The sequence below is a fragment of the Solea senegalensis genome, linkage group LG8 (assembly GCF_019176455.1).
Source record: "Solea senegalensis isolate Sse05_10M linkage group LG8, IFAPA_SoseM_1, whole genome shotgun sequence".
In the NCBI taxonomy this organism is placed as follows: Eukaryota; Metazoa; Chordata; class Actinopteri; order Pleuronectiformes; family Soleidae; genus Solea; species Solea senegalensis.
The window spans coordinates 11,873,535-11,895,626 of NC_058028.1; the positions used below are offsets into that span (position 1 = coordinate 11,873,535).

At 43.0% G+C, this 22,092-nt stretch overlaps 1 protein-coding gene across 4 annotated transcripts in view; it reads left to right on the forward strand.

Annotated features, from left to right (window-relative positions):
* The window catches only part of si:cabz01090165.1 (uncharacterized protein LOC100333421 homolog), a 219,372-nt gene that overhangs the window by 195,183 nt on the left and 2,097 nt on the right, over positions 1-22,092 (forward strand). For all 4 annotated transcript variants that reach the window (XM_044032537.1, XM_044032541.1, XM_044032538.1 and 1 more), the window contains 4 exons: positions 12,836-13,019; positions 13,121-13,346; positions 13,438-13,717; positions 21,511-21,551. In XM_044032537.1, the coding sequence (XP_043888472.1) occupies positions 12,836-13,019; positions 13,121-13,346; positions 13,438-13,562 (535 nt within the window). In that variant the 3' untranslated portion in view covers positions 13,563-13,717; positions 21,511-21,551. The remainder of the gene's footprint in view (positions 1-12,835; positions 13,020-13,120; positions 13,347-13,437; positions 13,718-21,510; positions 21,552-22,092) is intronic.

Genomic DNA, 22,092 nt, shown 5'->3' on the forward strand with positions numbered 1-22,092 from the left:
CTCATTTTAGTGTGCAGGTCAGGAGAAATGAAATGATCAGTGAAAATATCCCTGGTGGAAACTCATTCAAACCTAAGCCCTCCCCTTCTTGATTTGCACGTCCTATTCCAGAGCGCGTTTGAGGTGTTACATTCTAAGCGAGTGAGTGTGAGCCTTCTGTCAGCGACCGCGACCGCTGTACGGCCCCCGCCGGGTTTATCGCCTATAGCAACATCACCCGGGAATGCATGATTGAGTGTCGCTATGAAGCATTGGGAGGCGGAGCAGATGACAGTTGGAATTTCTTGGAAATGTATACAAGAAATGTGGAGTCAGTGGATGGAGCGTCGACGCTGATTGAACGATTTTAACCTGATCGTTCAGTTGAAGAGGACAGTGGCAGCACAGGTGTCCTTTAAGACTGTGTCACACTGAAATTAGCATTTTTAAACCCAGGTGCGTCCACTAAAAAACTGTTGTGATTAACATTATTCCAATTTCCAGTGGTTGTTCTGCCATGTGGTGTTTACATCACCTGTGTACGACTTATGACTTCACAGTAGAAACAAAATGAGTCACTCTTGTCACTGTTTCACACTTATACTGCCGTCTTTATTGAAATCAATCATTTAGATGACCCCATTATTGACGAAATAAATGATACCGGGCACTTTCCCAAGTTTTTAAAAAGTAAGAATCACTTACGAACACTTAGCAACATTGAATATAACAGCTATGTGTTTGGGGTATAAGTGACTTACAATATACTGTCCTTGTACAACACAATTCTATAATATTATATGTATAATCTGATATATTAACTACATGCCTCGATTTATTTAGATTCTATGGCTGTAGACTTGTCAAAAAAAATATTCTGCTGCTGTTTCTGCTCCTTGTTCCAGGATAACTTTCACTTCTGATACCTATCATATTAGTAATTATTATATACTGTTGTTATTCAACCGTTGAGGTATTATAGAGAAGCTGACGTCACAAACTTAGATACAGCAAGGAATCGATTCTTGAGATTGTTGTAGACTGAAGCAGGTGTAGATTTTATTAAGTTAACCTTTGGGTATGAGGCTAAAAGTGTTTTTAGTGCTGTCCCCTTTATGCTTGCACCTGCCCGCCTTGGCACACGGAGCATGTAAAAGATCATGAGCTGTCACTTCAACATCCATATTTAGGCTCAACTTCCATTTCTCTCCATCAGATTTATCAGTAAAGGATCGCAGTGCAGGTTCTATGTTACTGTTCAGTCTGCTGTGGCAGCCCGACGACGCCTCACGTATTCCAAAGCTCAACAATTTGATTTTGTGGCTCAGTGGGGAAAACCGCGCCCTCCCACTCTCAGAGCAGCTGTTGTTTTTCCCTGGAGCTCAGTATTTACTCTGCGTATGTCCACACTGATCGCTGCTCCAGTGGAGCTGCCAGCAGGTTTAGACCGAGCAGCGAGGAAAGCAGCAGTTTATGTTGGTGGAAAGTCGGGAAAAAAAAAAAAGACTTGTTAGACTCAGCTGTATCAGAGAGCAGGGTAAAGCAAACATGGTGCATTTCACAAAGTTTGATTTTGTGGGAAATGTTTTGTCAATTATTTCACAAAATCATGAATAAATAAGTCATTTGTTTTGAATGTCAAGCGATGGTGGATCAATGGTGGGATGAAAGTATAGATTCATAGATGGGCAGCCCATGGCCAAGTGGAAAGGGAACTTGTAACGGGAGGGCTGCCGGTTTGCGTCCCCACCAGGTCAAAAAAAGGGCTGGAGTAACCCGGAGCAAGGTACCCAACCCCCATTGCTCCCCGGCCGCTGCTCAGTAGCGGCCCACTGCTGCTAGTTCTTGGAAGGTTTCGAGTAGAGGATGCAGAGAAGGAATTGTATTGAGTGATGTCACAGGCAGATCGGTTGGTCGGCATTGACTTGGTGCGTAGACCTGCTCGACCTTTTCTCACCTCCCTAAAGATGTGTGACATGTGCGAATGGCGCCATTAGAGCTCACCGTGGCAGCACTTACACTTCTGACTTTAAGTGCAAAGCATTTTACAACAGTAGTGGAGCTCTGTGGCTCTGAGTTATCAGCCTCTCATCTAAACACTGTAATGACGCCCACTCTGGTCCATCTGCAGTTTGCTCCCAGACTCCACACACACACACACACACGGCACATCCGTCGCTGTCACTGCTGTTGATCTGCCGGCATCACATACTTGTTTTTCTTTTCTCAGGTGTATTTATAGGGAGGGATGACTAATCAGGAGTCACTCTCAGCTGTCAATCATGATGCCCCAGTCTGTTGTCAGGTTGTCCGTCCGTCCCATTCGTGTGAATAAAACATCTCAGCGACGCCTTCGGGGAGTTGTTTTGTTTTGTTCCTCTTTGTTGATGCCCGAAACTGCTCGTCGTGACGTGTGTGTTGAAGACACCTCTGATGAACCCGCGCAAGGCTGTATCATAATGTGCAAGGACTTTCCTCCGTCGCTCGCTCACGTTTGCAGCTTTCGTCCTCCAGCAACAATCCTCGAGTGTCTGTGAGAATTCAGAGCGAGAGCTGAGCGGCACGAGTGCTTCAGTAATGTTGTGAAAAAGTCACGGTCGCCCTGCACCGTGACTGCATTGTAGCGATTTCGGCTGCACCAATTCTAAGAGTTTATGAAAGTACTGTTTATTTACACAAGCACTTTTATAAAACTTAAGGTCAGGTTGCAAAGTCCAAGAATTCCTCGGGCTGTCAGCACATTATTCACTATTAATAAAAGCCAACCTTAGCTCTTTCTCTTTTCTCGAACATACTGGAAGATCTTCAGAGCTGCTACACGTTTCAAAAACAGCTGATATAAGTCGTGTGGCTAATGCAATGAAATAACCTTGGAATACAATGCGACTTCAGAGAGAAAAGAGTGGAACAATCCCTTCGTCGCGAGGTTAAATAACTAAATGAAGCTGCAGCTCCACTGAGAGACAGTGAAAGGCTGCACAGAAATCACTTTACCTGTTTCGACTGTTTCCATCTGTTAAAACTCTGCAGTACAGTTACTTCATCTGCGCAGCTCTAATAGTCAGCCTGCATTTACATTTGTTCATTTCATTCCAAATGGAGACAAACTTAACACTGTTAATATGCACTTAAATAACTGTTTTCATTGATAAAATGTGATTCGTTGCGATTCATTAATGAACATGTATGTCGTTAATTGTGATTAAGTATAATTTGACAGCCCTAATTGAAATATTTACATGTTTATGTGATTATTTTGCAGTATTTGTTTAAAGCTATAAAGGGATAGTGGTTATTTGAAGTGTATTTGTACTGTATTTGTGAAGTCAATATTGTTTTAGCGCAGGCTTATTTATTGCACATACATGTTAAAGTCAGGTTCATAAAGAACATCAAACATTACATGAAAATGCAAAAATCAGAAAAATCAAATAATTTGACAGCCCCGAGAGAGCCGTTTTACAAAGTGGCACAAACTGTTGTTTTTACCATCAGTAAGTTCAAATGTGTTATTTTATGACTTAGGTTTTTGAAATGTGTTGTCATAGAAACGTATCAAAAGAGGCAGAAGAAGACCGGGGACCTGTCAGTGTCCTCCTGTAGTTTCCAGTCAGAAAAGGTTGTCTCATGGTAAATCAGCGAACATAATATTCTGAAAATATCATAAAGTTGAGCTGGCACTGATTTGTATCATGTGAGCCTTTTGTTAAGTGGCTAAAAATCTGTTTTTTTTCCCTGTGAGAGTGAGAGTGAGAGTGAGCACATGATTGAAGCATTTTTCTGCATTGTTTATGTGTCACACATCTGTTTGCACCTCTGCCTCCTGAAGGGTGCTGAGACACAGAACGAGACTGAGGAAAACAGGGGAGCGACTCAGCATCTCAACACACTCCTCTTTATTTGACGTTGCATCATTTCTAAACATCTTTGTACCAGTTTTACTGGTTTTGTTCTCATTTTTTGTTTGTGACTCTTTAAATGGTACAGTAAAGGGGTGAAAAACAATAACAACAGACCGAGTTTGAATCTTCTCTCTTGGCGTCATGAGCAGCAGGACGTGTGTGAAACGTGGACAATGCGCTCCAGAGCAGAATGATATTTCTTTCCTTCAGTCAGAGCGACAAACAAGAAAGTAAAGACGAGTCCACGTCGACCACGTCGAGTGGACAGTGTGTAGCATGAACTACAAAACCAGAAGTACAACCTCAGCTGAGCAGTGCACCTGCCTCTCATTAGACTTTGCCCTCGGGTTATTATAAAACGTCTGGATCAGCATCACAACAAAACGCTCCAAAATGAGCGCCGCCTCTTTCCTAACCTTTATCTTTTCTGGGAAAAGCCGAGCGGACCACACAGGCCATTACCCAGCGGGATGCTTCGCATTCACATTTGGGATCCGTCCGACGCTGCTGAAATGCGTTGAACTGTGTGAAGGCCTGCAGAGCAGCATCAGAATGCTGGTGAGGGACGGCGGCAGGGTTTACTCAGTCTTAGAGTTTGAATCTGTTAACTGTTTCCTAGTGGCCACCAGTGACCTGTAATGACAACAAATCAGGGATTAACATGTTCAGTGAAGTCCAGCCACCATCGCTGCACTTCCTGGTTCAGACGAGGAAATGAACCCAGCACCTTCTTGCTGTGAGGCAACAGTACTAACCACTGCGCCACCATGCCGCCCTGACTTGGTTCACGACATCAATGACACTGACCAGAAAACGAGATCATGTTTTCAAAAAAAAAGAAAAGAAACTGGATCTGTGAGGCTTAAAGGGATTATGTCGGAGGGAGGGAAGGAAGGAAGGAAGGAGATGCTGGGAGAGTGATGGAGAGATAGGGAGTTACAACCCGGGTCCGTGGTGCAGTGAGAGTGTTAACTGCTCTGGTTTCCACCTCAGCTCCTCCTCCTCCTCCTCTTCGCCCTCCTCTGTGCTTACTTTTCATCTCAGGTTCCTCACGCACTCACTTTTTCAGACCAACGTGCTGCGATGGCAGAAAAGTGGACAACCGAGGCCGCCGCAAGATAACAGATCGACATTTACTCATCTCATCTCTCTCTTTGTGTGTGTGTGTGTGTGTGCGTGTGTGCGTTCATATGTGTGTTATTAGACTCTTAGAAAGGGAGGAGGATTCACAATATTCCCTTTCCTCAAGTCTGCCTGAGGGCAAGAATAACCTGATCAACTTTCTCTCCCTCTCTCTCTCACACACACACACACACACACACACACACACACACACACGTGCACACGCACACACACTAAGGATTATAGGTCCAGGGAGAAGATCAACCTCTGTCAGCACCAGGAAATGAATCTATTGATTCTTCCTCCTTCAATATTCACTCCTCTTTGTTTGTCTTTTGAAACCTTGTGTGTGTGTGTGTGTATGTGTGTGTAGCAAGTGGTGGAGAGAGTTGTGGGTTCCAATCCCTGGCTCCACTAGTCTAAATGCATTGTGTGTGTGTGTGTGTGTGTGTGTGTGTGTGTGTGAATGAGTCTATAATGAAGGATGAGTGATAGAAAACATGCTGCTCTGGGTGTGAAGGAGCTCTGAGTGGTCATCAAGACTGAGTGCACCATATAGATACAGACCATTAACCATAATTGCCACGCTACTCTGACTCTCGGAGGAGAAATTTAAGAAGGAGAAGAGACAGAGGGAGAGAATGATAGAAGAAGGTGTTTCACTAGCACAGCTGATGACAGAGATACAGTAGGCAGAATGTGGAGGGCACAGATCGAGGGAAACGGCAGCCGACCTGATTCTGCTGAAGCGTCTGATTTCAGTTTTTTTGCCCTCCTTCCTCTGTCGCCTGCGTCCATTCTTCTATGCATCACTCTCTCGGTGCACAGACTTTTAGAACGCCACTGTAATGTCATCGTCGTCCTGTTTCTCCTCTCTGCGCTCCATCATATCAGCTCTTCATACTGTATGTCTGGTTTTTTTTCTCCTCCATCAGCCAAATGTCACGTTGTCCCACTGGGTTTTGGTGTTAGAAAACATCCAGCAGTGGAGCAGACAGTCGTGGCTTCTCTGGGGCTGAGATCAAATCAAAGCTCTTCTCTGCTGCTGCTGCTGCTGCTGCTGCTGCTGCTGCTGCTGCACACACTCGGAGCTCAGGCTCAGTGTCAGTGCTACCGACAAGTCTGCCCTTACATCATCCTGCTGCTGCCAAAAGTTCAAACACAGACTTTTAGGACTCGTCATGTCGCAGTGATACACAAGTCACACCTGGTGAGTCCGTCCATTCGGTGAAATAGATATTGAAATTTATATTTCCAGACTTTGATCAACTGACTTTTCATGTCACATATCCAAAAGTTTAAAATTGAACCACTTAAAGTCAGTGGGATCTGTGCGTGACCTGTGCTGAGAAGCAGCCGGGCATGAAATGATGTTAACAAAAGGTTCACATAGTAAAATCCCAAGGAGAGCTTAAATATCCTGTTTATCTCACCGTTGGACGACCTTTTCCAGCAGGAAACTGAAGTTTGTGCTGCTCTATAAAGCAGTCACTCTCCCGTGCCAAAGACGATTCATTTAGTAATCGATGAATTGTTTCGGGCCTACGTAAGTGAAATTTAAAGCTTGGGATTTTTCTGTGACTTGCTTGGCTGTTGACTCTGGTTGAGTGGTGTACACCTCTCCAGCTTGTTGTGAAGACTCAGATCAAGTGATGAGAAAGAACAACCACAGAAATATTTCGCTCTTCATATTCTCCTCCTGTACTCACAAGCACGTCTCTTCTGTCTTCCACTCTACTCCTCGTCTCCCTCGCTCCCCCTCGGCTCTCGCATGCTCTCCTCTTCCTCTCCTCTGCCGTTGCTTGGTGATATTCAGTGGAATGGGAGGTGATGAAAGTGAGGATGTGCAGTGAAACGCTCACCCTGACCTTGTGTTTGGGGTATGAGGTGAATTATTCCTGTATATTTTAAGCAGATCTTCAAGACGAGTCTCCAGTGGAATCTGGAGTGGAGTCACCATTTCGGGAACACTGGGGGGAAGTGGAAGGGAAGTGATGGAAGTGACACTTGTATTGATTCTCCAGCGTTGATGTATTTATTTTAAAATTAATTCTCATGTTTGGTGTGTTCCCAGGTCAATTATGGAAGGCGAAGTCTTCTGTGGAAGCTTGTTAGGCTGATAAACTCACATTTTTTTGGCAGTGTTGGTGTTTCGGATTATTGGTGAGCGTTTCTCTCTGCTTCCCCCGACTCAGTGTTCTCACGCAGCTGACAGCCTGCCAGGTGCTTCCCTCAGGTTCACCACTAATTGTGTAGCTCCAACTCACTGCTGTCAATTACACACTCGGCTTGTTGGTGGACTCTCGCCCCCCCACAGGCTTCTGTGTAGGTACCCTTTTATTGAAAAGGCCATTCTGGGCGCCTGTGGGTGGAAAACCTGTGGACAGGTCACAGTGTTGTGCAGCAGTTACAGTACATTGTATTCTACTGTATATAGTATTGTACAACGTTGGCTGTGGAGCTGCAGTATGTTCATAATCAGAGTTTTGTGGATCTTTTGTCTGTTACAAATCATCTTGACCGTGATTAATCATCTTGTGGCGTTTTTGTGTTTAAATTGGGAAAATAAGCTGTTAACTCTCCAGCCTCTTGCATCTGAGCTGTAGTGAGTGAAATGTTTTCTAATCATGTTGTTGCAGCTGAGGTTGAACAGTTTAAACATGATTTGTGACAAACGTGGTAATATGCGTGAAAGAGGAGGAGCCAGTGCCAGCGTTGTAACAGTAGTAGTAATAATGTATTTTATTCCTGTTTTCAAAGCGACAGTTTCTCTCTGAGCTGATAGCGGTGTCATTTAATAATGGAGCATAAAATGCACAGAGGCTCGCAGCCACCTCACCTCCTCCAGTGATCGATAGATGGGAGATGGAACTCCAACGATGGGCTGGATTTAGTGTCATGCCTCCCGTTAAACCCTCTCTGCATCTATTTCATGTACACGAAACGCTGCATTATTCACGAAGCGGCGCCGAACAGCCAGAGGATCAACACACTTCTGTTAAACCCTGTGTGTTTTTCAATGTATTTCATATGATTATGAGCTCTACATTATTCAGAAGCTTAAAACGCTGCGCGGTGCCACCATGCCGGCATATTAACCAGGAATTATCTTGGGTCACTCCTGGTTTTTAGTATGCAGGATTCTGACTGGTCCTGTGCCTGAGGCAAGGGTAATGTAAAATATAATGCTTCAGTGTAAATAATAACCTTCACAGGCGGCGAGTCTGCTTTCATTTAAAACTGCATTTACACAAGGACGAGACGTTTGTTTGTTTAATGGCTTCTTATCGTTTTTGTGCGTTGCTGCGCGCCGTGTGACGTAAACACACGGTCGTTTCTTGAAAATAGGGGCTTTAAAATTAAGGAATTATTTGTCAGGCATGGACGGGATAGGAACCGAGTGTTTCCTGTGCAAATAACTCGCCTGAGAGACAGTAACGACATGGCTGCCAGAGGGGACAACGGGACAAACTGATTTCAGCCACTTAACAAAATAAAACACGCGCTACGAGGGGTCTTTAAATTGAAACGCTTAACAAAAGCCCTTATCCACACAGAAACAGAACTTTTCCCGGTATACAATCACAGAAGACATAAAGGATAAAGGAAAGAGTATCAAAGTTAACGTAGAGCAAATCGATTAAACAATCTCTAAACACCACAAAGATAAGTATTTATTTTCACACGTGTAAAGGCTTGTTCATGTAAAAATATAATCTATGCTCTGCAGCCAGCCACCAGGGGGCAATGCAGATACTTTGCCTTCACTTTAGTGAACTGTGTCAGTGGTACGACATGATCGCCTTTAAATTGCCCCATAAATCAGAGAATTGACCTGAAATTGTGAAAGAACGAAAGCACATTTTTTCATTTCTTTTTTTAGCTCGTCGTCTCACTGCTCCAGGCTGAAACGTGACTCACTTCATCCTCTATCAGGGCCACTCGCCATTTAATGTGTGTGTGTGTGTGTGTGTGTGTGTGTGAGAGAAAGGTGTCCATTCAACCGTTAGTCAGACCCAAAGTGCTGCAACACTTACAATAATACTTACAATATTTGACTATACATCTGTAATATTCTGACTTCCTCTGTAGTGAACACACACACACACACACACACACACACGCCCACAGTCACTCACTGAAAATGACAAACATTTCTGAAACACAATCTCTATTTCTATCTTTTTCTTTTAGCCTTTCCTCTCAGTTTCCATCAGTACAACACACACGATGCCCACAGTCTCAGGTTCGGCTTTATTATTCCATTTATTTTCTCGTCACCTCCGTTCCAGTGTTGATAAATAGGAACTGCACCTGCACTGATCTGATTCTGCACCTGAATAAGATACAACATACACACACACACGCACACACACACACACACACACAGAACACTGCACTGACTTCCATTCATTCAGATAAACTAAATAAAGCCTTATGCCTTTAACCCCAACTTTAAAGTGTAACTGAACATCTCAGCCTCTTTTTTTTGATGATAACCAGTGTTTATGGGTGTCTAGTATTTTATTTTTCTTGACTTTGTGCTGTAAAGTATGTCTACGTTGTGTTAACAACACTGGCTTTTGCATTCATATTGTCTCATTTGCCCGGCCGTGCTCTTTCTCTCGTCACTAACCGTCCTCTTCTGGCCTGAATCCATCCTATAAAAACCGGCTCCCGCTCATTCAGAGTTGAGGAGAGTAGAGAGAGGAGTGGTTGGAGGGCGTTGTGGAGAGTCGAGAGCAGATTGAACAAGTCGCATTGATTGACTTGGGGGGGAGAAAAGTCCTTGACATCAAACGACCTTTTTAGTCACAAAAAAAACATCAGTGCTGCTGCGACTGCAGTCGTCACTCATATTTTTATTGGGGAAAAAAACAGCGGTTCCATAACAGTTATGAATGACAGCTAAATACACGCATGCTGTGTGTCGCCCTCTACATTGTACAGATGACCACGCCCCCTGCAGTGCTCCCTCCGCCCTCCTTCTCCGCCTCCACTCACTCACTCACTCACAGCTTCCTGCCCACTTCTTGGTATTTTTCAAAATCAGGCATTGGGAGGAGCCTCAGATCAGGGGTCATAGATATGCTTTAACCTAAGCTGATTCAAATGTTAGCGTTTAACCCTTCTGTTGCCAATCATGGTAGCATTTGGCATGCGTCATTCTCATAGACCATTTGTGATATCTAGAAATTTCAAAAACTGTGAACGAGCGATGTGTCCAGGGTGTGGTTCTTCCGCGGAATGACCGTCCAGTCACAGACGAGATTCACCGGCAGGTTTGTGACGTCAGACTCCCAGATATCCAAAGTGAAAGTTATTTTGGAAAAAGGGGCAGAAGCACTCAAACCCAGCAGACAGTTCTGGCGCCAACCAGCACCATGAGCCTAACACAGAGTCACCAGTGAGTTATGTGTTAACACTTGCATGGAAACCTGTTTTTTGACGTCCTCCATGCTCAGTTTTTCACCTTTTTGTCGAATTTTCCCTCGTGTTTGATTTCATAGCACTATGAACTGTGGGTAATTTCCTCAGACGAACCCTACAGAAATATTGTGTGATTGCCTGGCAGCTGCTGTAGGTGGCGTAGCTCTCGTCTGGCTCCAACATCATTCACCCGAAACAAAACAAAAACAAATGTTGCCGAACAAAGTCCTCAACAGGGAGCTCCTAAACGGGCCTTCTCAGACGATTGGATGACATCAGGGTGGGTTGATTTTCTGCATGTTGGTGCACATCTCCTGTGTGTGAACGTGTGAAATAGAAGGAATGAGACTCAGCAGCGATCTTGGCCTAGTTCACAGCTCCCATGTCGCTCCACTCAATTATCCTCCCATCGATAACATCTCCATCACTTGCTCTCTGCAGATCACAGCTCCCTTTGTTTTTCCTCTCCTCCTCCTCAGCCACTGCTCACTCGTCCTTTCTCGATTACTGTCTGTTCTGGGATGAGTTTGAAGCATCAGAGCGCCCTCCTCAGGGCAAATTGCTCACTCTGTGTCTGGACCATTTTCTTCCGCTCTTTGGACTCACCCAAAATGTCTCGTCCTCCTCCTCCTCCACTGTGGCATTTCTTTATTTCCACTCTCTGTCGTCCTCCCCTTTGTTTTCAATCTCCTGTTTGTCTGTTCTCCAATTCTCCATATCCTCCCGTCGCCTCCCACCGTAACCTCTCTCTATCTTGTAGCCTTTGATTTTCACGTCGTAAAAGTGAAAGAACTACTCGCTTCGTCTTTTCCGCCCCGTCCATCTTTCCTCAATTTTCGATTTCATCTCAGTCGATGTTAAATCTCATCAGGAAACAGAAAGACTGAGACACAGACATAACATACAGCTCTTTACTGTGCAGCAGTGCATTTCATTTTAAAGGGTTAAACAAAAACAAAGAAGTTCTCTTCTGCAAACTATAGTTAGAGATAAGGGACATGGTGATACATTGGAATCCAGTTCTCCTTCTTCACATTATTGTCACTTATTTGGTGTGAACATTATTACTGAGGCCACATTCCTGTGTGTTTGATGTGGCAGCACGTAACACCGAAATACTTTTCTCATTAAATTTTCATCACACCATAACAAGGCTGCAGACTTGAGACTGGGATTTTAAGTGAGACGCAAACTTCTACACCTCAGTATCAGAAGAGCTCCATCTCAGACGTGTAAGAAATAATGATATAGGAAAAGAAAGAAAATAGTCATCATGGAAACCAATTCAGCAGACAACAGGAGGGGGCAGAGTTAAATAAAAAAAGGCATTAGGTTCTCTTAAGTTTTATTATTTGGCGAGTACATACTGGTACAGATAAAGTTTGTTGATTTTGCCGAAGTCGTCAGTATCATCTTCTGGACCATAACTGAAACTCTCCCACTGTGTTTAGCGATTCATTTTCATCTGTATTTGTTCTGCGATATAAGAATGAGGTTAATTGCCAGGTGAAGGTCGACAGAATACTAAGTATTAGTTGTGGTCAGTGGTGCACATATGGAATAAAGAGAGAGAGGGATAAATAATATGAGGAAAACAAAATAGATAAATATAGATAAATCATCTCTGACCAGGTGTCCCAGTATTGTCCAGTATTATTAGTAATGTCCTAATAATTGTCTGTGAAATACTAAAATGTCACGGTTTTGAAATTAAAAAGGATTTTCAGCAGACGGTGTAAGCGGCGTGCTCAAATGTTTCCCTGTTTTGCATGTAAATGAATTTTATCTCAGGTTGAAATTGTACTGTAACAAGATCTGAACACAACAATTCAGAGTGTTTGGTAAAAACGCCACAAGCACCTGCCGTGAAAGATGGAAGGGTTTTGGATGAAAAACTTTGAGCTGCTTTTCTGTGACACCTCACATCAAAAAACATATTGATATATATATGTTGTGTGCACAGCATCAATTTTGAGACAATGTGGGCTGAGGAGTCGCTCTGGTATTCTGGGTCATGTAATAAACTATATCTTCTTGCAGCATCTGGGCACATTTTGTGGACCACGGTCTTCTATCTCTTTAAAGTCTTTTGGCAGAGGAGCGCAGTAAGACAGAACAGGGAGCGGCCTGAGATGTGAAGTTTAGACCTGTGGCTGGACACTGTTGACCAAATACACTGCCATGGAGAAGCTGACTCAGGGTTTTTTGTTTTCATCAGGAATAAAGCACAAAATACAAGGCTAAATGTTCTGCATGTAAGAAAAATGATGAGTCAGGTTCTGAGCTGAGCTTGTTTTTGGCACATACACAGATGTTTATCATCTCCAGACACTCCTTCTCAGGGAGGGTTAAACCGAGACTTCATCTAAAAAAAATCTTCTTCTCTTCTCCCTCTCATCCAGGATGATCCCAGCCAATCACAAGTACTTCCTGCTGAGTGACTTGGCGTCATCGCGGGACTACGAGCTGTGCGTTTTGGCCGTGTACGACGACGGGATCACGGCACTGACGGGCACCAAGCTGGTGGGCTGCGTGTCCTTCACCACTGAGACAGAATATGGACGCTGTCACTCCATACGAGACCAGGTGAGTGTCTCAACGTCCAGTGCTGTCTTGTGTTGTTGAGGGGAGGAGCTTACTGGAGTCAGCGTTTAACCATGTGAATGTTTTCCAATCTTCGTCGTCAGTTCCTGGGCGGTACAATGATCATCATCATCGGCGGAATCATTGTGGCGTCTGTCCTCGTCTTCATCTTCATCCTGCTGATGAAGTACAAGCTGCACAGTAACCACTACAAACAGAAAGCCGCTGCACGCCACGCCAACGTCTGCTCCCAGACCAATGGAGGAGGAGGAGGAGGAGGAGGAGGGGCCAACATCCTCGCTCTGCCTCCGTCCTCCTCTGCAGTGCAAGGTAAACCATAGAAGAAGAAAAAACAAAATGAGCGACCCGTCTGTGGCTCTCATCTTATCTCATCATGTGACTCCATCTCATTGTCTCCCAGGCGGAGGAGCAAATAAAAACTCCCAGCCTTCTTCATCAGCAGACGGCGCGGGCGGGGCTTCTCTCCGTGGAACGACTGTAGTGGACTTAAACCCCACCCACGAAGATGACGCCATCTCCCAATAACACATGAGAAAACTGTCAATCAAGCCCACAACCCGCCAACTGTTAAAGCCCACACCAATACGCCACCTCCCTCCCCCCCTTTTTGTTTTTGATTTTCTTTTACTGGTGCCTGGAGCCAAACTCCACACGATGCTGAGGAGCGGCTCCTGTCATTGGTGAGTAGCTGCTGTCCTTCAAACACGGGGGGGAAGACAATGTGTGATGTGGACGATGAACTGACCACTGTTCTCAGAGACAGGAGGGAGGGTTTTAGGTGTTTTAGGTGTGAGGACAATGCAGGATGATGCACTGTGAGGGCGTCTCTACACGTTTGGCATCGTTTTGCACAGATTCAGGTGTCAAAGGTCACTGTGACATCACGTGACATGATTTTGAGTTCAGGTGCACACTGCTGCCTCCTGCTGAACAGAATAGAGATTGCTCTAAATTAATGGGCTACAAATTTGCACACACTCATACTTTTCCGACTATAAAAATCAATGACGCGGTTTTAGCAGCAGCAGTTATATAAAAACATAACACGCGCACACATTATGTGTTATTGGTCCTTTATAAGAGTGTGTAAGGCTCACTGATCAATTAGATCATTACACTGCTCCTCCTGCTGATCAGCAGTCAAAGGTAACGGCCCCGGGAGTTTATGATGTGGTGAAACAGCTCGGGATGTTGGGAGATGCAGTCTTTCTTCAGTGTCGATCTTTGGTCTTGGATTAAATCTCGTTTAAACACAGTCATTTTTTTGTGACGTAGTATGTGAGGGATGGAGCTAAGCTGCTGCAGCCAGTAGCCTGGCTTGTTTTTTGTAAGAATTTCAGACCCAAACGTGCTGAAGATGAAGACGAGGACCCTTGAGACACAGAGGACAGACCTCAGCTACATCAGCCTAAGTCTACGATATTTTGAAATGAATATGTTTGCCACTTTATCTCGATGTTATAAACAGATTTTTCCAAAAAAGCTAATTCTAAAACTGCTTACTCTCCTGCACCAAAGTCCATTCAGCTTAAGAGGATGAAACAGTTTGACATGTACACTGTTAATGCACTTCCTATAGCAGATTACACGTTCTACTCGGCAAATGTATATATTTGCCCGGCTCATTACTATTTGTATAACCAGAATAATTGATGAAGTCGTTTTATGAAAGTCTTTTAAAAAAAAAAAAAAAGCTCTTTGATTCTTCTCGCAGCACACCAGTGCCCTCTTATGGCCAAACACCTGTGGTTGTATATGTAAGATCATCTTTTAACAGTGTTGATGTTCGCGAGGATCAGCTGTGACTGCGACTCTTGTCGCATGGCGTTGATGTTCTCGCTCGGATTTCCTTACATATTCTTCTTACACTTTCTTTCATGATATTTATCTCACTTTCTCTCGCATCCTGAGACAAACTCAGCGTCTCAGTAACTCCGCGTTGCCTCTTCCTCATAACATAAACAAGTTTTATCTCCCGCCTTGTCTCTCCCTCTCTCCCTCCATCCCTCTCCCCCGCAGTCATTTGTTTGATTTTAATGAGTTGTTTTGTTTTCATGCTCCCTCTGTCGTCTCCTCTCTTTTCATTTCACCGGCTCAAGGTCGTTTTGTTTGTCTCTTATCTGAAGCCGCAGCTTCTCTCTTTATCTTGTCAGATTTCAGGCTCACGGTTTCACCCTGGGATTCAGACGTATACCTTAATGTGACGTATCAGTCAAAGCTCTGGGGGATTTTCTCCTCCCTCCGTTTATATATCTGTGTGTGAATTTAAACACAGTTGTTGTTCACTGGCTGTAGCGTGACACTCCAGTCAGTGTTTTGTTTTTTAAATCAGTTGTGTTCTGTGTGACCTCACACTAAGCACATTTTTAACATTCGAGAGAGAGCATGACATAACAGTCTTTTCTGGACCATGGGGTTCTGACCCAGGTCATGTTAATTACCTCCTTTCAGAGTCATTTATGCGCTCTTTCATTACATTATTAGGGTTTTTGACCCTGTTTCCACATGCTGGGACAGTTCAGTGTGGTTGTATATGGCACACATAGTCCATCAGTAAAAAAAAAACATGGGTGTCAGTGGAGGAACATGCAGAAAAAACTGATTTTAGCTTTAACCCTTTAACACCTAAGCCTCAAAATGTTAGTCTTTTCCCCTTAGATTAACCACAAAAGGGCCAGAAAATGTCCTGTGTGTAATTGCTTTTGCCCATTTTTCCAAAATAACTTGAAATATCTGGCAGTTGTTTGCAATGAACTGCATGATAAAATAGGTCTTATTTCTATTTAATCTATTTAATATGAAGGAAAACAAAAAGTTTTATGTAAAAAAAAACAACACTGTAGTTGTGCATGAACGCCAGATATTGCATGTTCAATTTGAAATATTATTATTTGAGATATTTTAAATAACATTTATTTGAGTTTGTACAAAAGGAAACTATGTACAGGTGTTTTTGTAACTCTGGAATTTTTCCAATGATGCAAAGTATAATTTAGATCTATACCATTTTATGTCTACGATAGCATAATCAAATGTTTGCTACTTTATTTAACTTTCTATTACTATATCACCTGCTCATCTCCTTCAGCAAAGTCCATATAGAGAAATGGGTTAGTTCATGGTTAACATGTGAGTTGTTAATGTGCTGCTTCCTTCTTTGTTTCTGAATGGAATATTTCAGACTTCCTGATAGAGGATAAAATGTGTGGTTTTCTGTATGGACTTTGGTGCAGGTGAGAACTAAAAGTGGATAAATGAGTGAGCATATTCTTCAAACCTCATATAAAACCTAATCTGAGTCTGAAATTGGACACTCTTTATTGACCATAGCTGTGAGAGTGGAAGGGGGTGACGGTAGCTCAGTAGAACGATTGGTCTTTCAACAGGTTGTGGGTTCCATTCCCAGCTCCAATAGTCTACATGCCGCTGTGTCCTTGGGCAAGACACTTAACCCCGCGTTGCTCCTGACGGCTGTGTCGGCAGCGTGTGAAAGATGAGTGATAGAAAATGATAAAAACTGGAGTGTAAAGCAGCTTTGAGAGGTCATGAAGACTAGACAAGCACTACATAAATGCACCATTTGCCATTTGTTTTTCTCTATGTGTCCCTGTGATGGACTGGTGACCTGTCCAGGGTGACCCCAGCCTTTCACCTAATGTCAGCTGGGATTGACCCTCATGTGGAGGATGAAGCGGTAGAAGATGAGTGAATGCATTTGAGTCCGACAGCCCTTACTGTATTAAAATATAAATATAGAAACAGAAAAATTTATTGAGGTATATTTGGAACAACATGGTGGTAAAGACATGGTGCAGAAAATAGGACTTGTCTCACAACAGTGGATGTCCAATTGTTTGTTGTTTCCCAAATAGAAATTTGTCCCTTTCCAAGATTTAGTGTCTTACAGTAAACACAAGTCATAACATCGTCCAAGTCTTTATCACTTTATTCTTCTATTCCTATCGTCTTCTTTCATTTTCTTTTTCTCCCACAGTCTTTTTTTCAGTATCATAATTTAAAAACGGGCTCTCTCTCCTCACCTCTGCTTTGTCCTTCTCCTCCTTTTCTTTCATCTCATCCCCTCCTGTGTTTCCTCTCCTGTCTTGTTGGTCATTTTCTTATTTTCATTCCTCTGTACCATCCACATGCTACTGTGCCTCCATGCCTCCACGATGTTTACCCTCTTTTTATCTCCTCATCATTCCATCCCACTATGGGCCCTATAATAATACACCTCCATCTACAAACACACAGTTTGTCACGCTGTATGCTCTCACTCACACACGCACACACGCGCACACACACACACACACACACACACACACACACACAGCACCAGCTCTCTGCTTCCTCTTCCGTCCAAATGGACTGAGCTGGTGTGTGTTGTTCCAAATGACTCACTGCTCCTACAACTCCATCATCACACACACACACACAAACATTTGTCTGCTTTCAGTTCATTTTATCCTTCACTCTCATTCTCTTTGTTTATTTTATAAAGTAAAATCAATTTATAAGATAGATTTGTTATATAAGTGATAAGAAATAAGTAGATATCTTCCAGAGAAATGTAATATCATTCAAGGAGTGAAACATCAACAGTCTCACAGGATCACATGCTTCACAGGAGCTGACATTTATGAGTGAAAATGACTTAATTATTCATTTATGGCTACTACACACACATTTGTATGAACTGCTTGTGGCACTTATGTGAATGAGGAAAGAGGGTGAGGGTGATGACAAAACTATGTCCTGGTTATGAATGTGGTTAAGTTCGAGCACACAAATGTCTGGTTAGGTCATGGAAAACATTATGTGGTGTCACCGTGTTAAAACACGCCAGGATGCTGCAACGTTTGATCTAAACCTGGTCTCACTTTGTGATGAGTGTCATATCACATCATCATATATACTGTACCTGCCACCCGTTCTCAGGATAACTATGTCTCTTTAAACTTCCTCCATCTATCTTCTCCTGCTTTATCCTCCACATGAGGGTCGCGGGGGGAGCTGGTGCCAGTCCAAAAGCATGCAAATTGGACACTCTAAATTGGCTGTAGGTGAGAGACGGTTGTTTGTCTCTCTGTGTCCCTGTGATGGACTGGAAACCTGTCCAGGGTGTACTCCATCTTTCACCCTATGTCAGCTGGGATTGACACAAGCACCCAGTGAACCTCTTGATGAGTGCTGGAAGATGGATGGATGATACTTTTTATATTTTTTATTCAGCCTTTTCCAAGAGAAACCTGAAGTTCTGTAAACAGACAAAATCAGTGTTTTCTTTTCATCACAGTACACATGAGTTGTTGATCCACTGCTGCTTCTACAAGACACTTCACTTCAACTGTTATTCGGAGGCTTCGGTGTTTGAAATCCTTCATTCGTATTGAGCTTTGAGTTTTCCATATGTGCTTTGCTGTGTGAAAGTGAGCAATTTACCAAGCAACACAGACACACTTCAGTTTGCAAAGGGTTAGCTATCATACACTGACAGAAAAATAGATTTTATTAGGTCCTCCCGTGTGCTTTTATTATCCCAGCCTGGCACTGAGCAGCGGGACGAGCGACCACGACCCCTGTCGGCGTCCGGCAGGGAGCGGCCCTGGCGCAGAGCCACAGTGACACCTGGTGTTCACGCCCAGCAGTGGCAGCGTGCTTCATGTGTTTTTATTTTCACCCTCATGTATCCGGGGAAAGTAGGACACCATAATTCACATTCATGAATTCACACACACACACACACACACACACACACATGCATTCACCCCTGGAAGGTTCACAGTCTGCTGCTGCTGCTGCTGCTGCTGCTGCTGCACGACCCTGGACATATACACCAGAGATTGTCATTTCCAATTGTTTTATGAGGGTAAATCACTTTATGTATCCAAATTATGTCAAGTAATAAATCAATATACGCCGTGTATGTCCAGGGAACTGCAAGGGTGACTCATCTCAAAGCCTTTAAGACAACAACAGCTAACAGCTCACACCTAAACAGAGACATATGGGACAGTTATAAAGCAATTACTCCAGCAGCTAAAATGTATGATCATGGAGAAAGGTTGTTGTTGACGTGCTATGTCAGGCAGGTATGCTGTCATCGGGGACAAAAGCTGGACTAATTCAATCTATGCCACCTTATCTTGATGTTAGGCAGACTCCTCCACCTGGAAATTGAATTTTGTTTCCCTCACACCAACGTCCATGAAGAAAATCAATGATTTTACATCACTCTCCATCAGTAGAATGTTTGTAACTTAGGTGTTTAAAGTCCTTTATTCAGATTCAGAAAAAAAAAAACCTGAACTATCCCTTTAGGATTAAATGTCTTGTATACTCCTATTTGTCTCACCTTTTTTGTTTAAACTAAGGTTAAATTGACCTTGGGTGAGATCATCCAGGAAAGCATATACTCACTTTCAAAGTTTATAATACATATCTATATATACATATATGAAAACGGATAAAAAAGGTAATATATCTTTACTCTAAGGTTTAATGTTTCACTCAATCACCCACTGCTGCTGTGTCAAAATAAACGATGTGAGTCGGTGAAATCTCGACTCCATTCTCTGTATCAGTTTTTACACAGAGGCCTGTGAATCTAATTTGCAGCATCAAATTGCCGCTAGCTTCATAAAAAAAAAAGTCCTTTTAATCTCATCTGAAAAACAGTGGGGCATTCACGGACAGGAAGCAGGAGGAGAGACTCAGAAGAACGGACGACAGACAGATGGGCTATGGGTTTATGAAGGAGAAAACAAAAGGAGAGAGAGAGAAGAGAGGATTATGGACTTATATTTAGTTAGTGAGGCAGCAAAAAAGAAGAAAAGCCAACAGAGAGAAAGAGCCAGGCAAATACAGAGAGAGAGAGGAGTACAGATGAGTCACCTGGCCCCAAGTCACAGTTATTGACAAGAAAAGATAGAAGGATAAAGAGATGGAGAGAAACTGAAGACTCGGGAATAAGGGGGAGGTGACGGAGCGAAGGAGAGGGGATTGTGAAGAAGTCTCCAAATAGAAAAGTGAATCCCAGATTTACAGTGGCACGTGATCGAGAAAATTCGTATTGTCGTTGATTTATCTTTACATCCATACTTTCTTTATTGTTTGTTTGTGTGGATTTAATGTTTAACACTGTCATGAATTAAATGGCTTTTGGTCTCTTGGTTCATTATAGAATGAGTCCTTGCATCCAAACCTGAGATTTGTTCATCAGTGATGTCAATTATAATTCTTATATCAGTTATTTCAACACATTTTTACTAACCTAATAGTAATCATCATTTTTATTTTTGGCACCTTTGAAAAAGCTCAAGGTCACCTTACAGACACAATGGTCGACAAAAAGTAATAAAAAAACAAATGAATAATGCATAAAATCATTATATACAGTAGTTTGTAACAGACGTGGAAAGAGAGTCCGCGTTGTGGATGGATCTGGTGGAGGGTGGAGTTCCAGAGGTGAGGTCAGAGCGGCTGAAGGCTTTGGACGTGATGGTAAACAGACAGGCAGATGGTTCATGGAAGTGGTTAGAGGAAGAGGACCTGAGAGTGTGGATCGGTGTGTTAGTGTGCAGGAGTTCAGAGAGGTATGAGGGGGAATGAGATTATGGATGGCCTTGAAGGTACGGAGCAGAATTTGAAAATTGATGCAGTATTTGACCGGAAGCCAGAGAAGTTGTTGAAGGACAGGAGTGATGTGATTAGTGGTGATGATTCGGGTGGCAGAGTTCCCCTGACCACCTGAGGGGAGGGGGAACCTGAGGAACTGTCAAACGAAATAGAAATACTGTCAAGTTTGGATTTTGATACTGATTTTGAGAACGTTGTGAGAGAAGCAGCATTTAATTTCATTTCATGAAGACAACCAGAGAGTTTGGTGGACAGGTAGAGCTGGGTGTCATCTACATAGCAATGGAAATTGATATTAAACTTGTGGAGGATATGACCGATGAAGAGGAGGAAGATAGATGATGAAGAGGAGGAGACCTAGAACAGAACCGAGGGGAACACCTGTGTACTATGTCGCTGCTTTATCTCACAATTCAACCGCCTGTTCTGACAAGAAACTGATGTTTGTAGTCTCTCCCACACCAAAGCTTGGTAATTCAAACACAGCTTTGTGATGTAAAGGCTGCATAATAGTGAGATAAAATGACAGCCATGAGCGTGTGCCTCGGTGTCTGAGGCTGGTTGTTGGTGCAGTAAGGTGCTCACTATCTTTTACTAACACAGTATTAATCGTCCAATGTAAGAATGGAGGAGAAGGTTTTCATAAATATTAAAAAAAAAAGTTATTTTTCTGTCTGACTTTAAACCTGTATGTGTAGAATCACCTCTCTGAAGATTTTCTAAAGGATTATTCCTTTGAAGTGACAGTAAACATAGCACAAAGGAAATTCAATTGTTATTATCTATTTATCTCTGTCTGAGCCTTAATTCTTTGTATTTTCTGTGTATTTTCCAGATTTTCTTACATTCAGCTTCACAGCAGTGGAGGGAGAAGAGGTGAGAGAACACACACACACACACACACACACACACACAGGTTTACGCAGCTATTCTTCTTAGGACACTGTATTGATTTATTTGGACAGCCTAAACAAAGCATCATCCCGAACCTCAACTATAACCAGTTAATGTCTAACCCAAACCATAACAGTATTTCAAATTGTAGCCCTAAACTTAACCAATTCATCAGAAATTAAGTTCTGCTCCATTAGGACCAGGTTCTGGTCTCCATGAGGACCAGTGGTCATGTCATGGTCAGCGTTTGTGCCAGAAACAGAAACAAACACAGGTAAACAAACATAGATGAGTGTGTGCATCTCCAGCGAAACAGAGAAGGGAGGGACAAACAAACCACGTAGGAAGTAGAAGGGGAAGCTGAGGAGGAGGAATGGAGATGGTAGGAGAGCCATTTGGTGGCAGTGTGGAGTGTGTCTGCCTTTAAGTGCTCAGTAAATATCGCTCTGCCTTAGTAAACAACATTATTCTTCTTTATTGGTTCATTATATAAAGACCTGATCCTCCACAGTATGCAAATTAC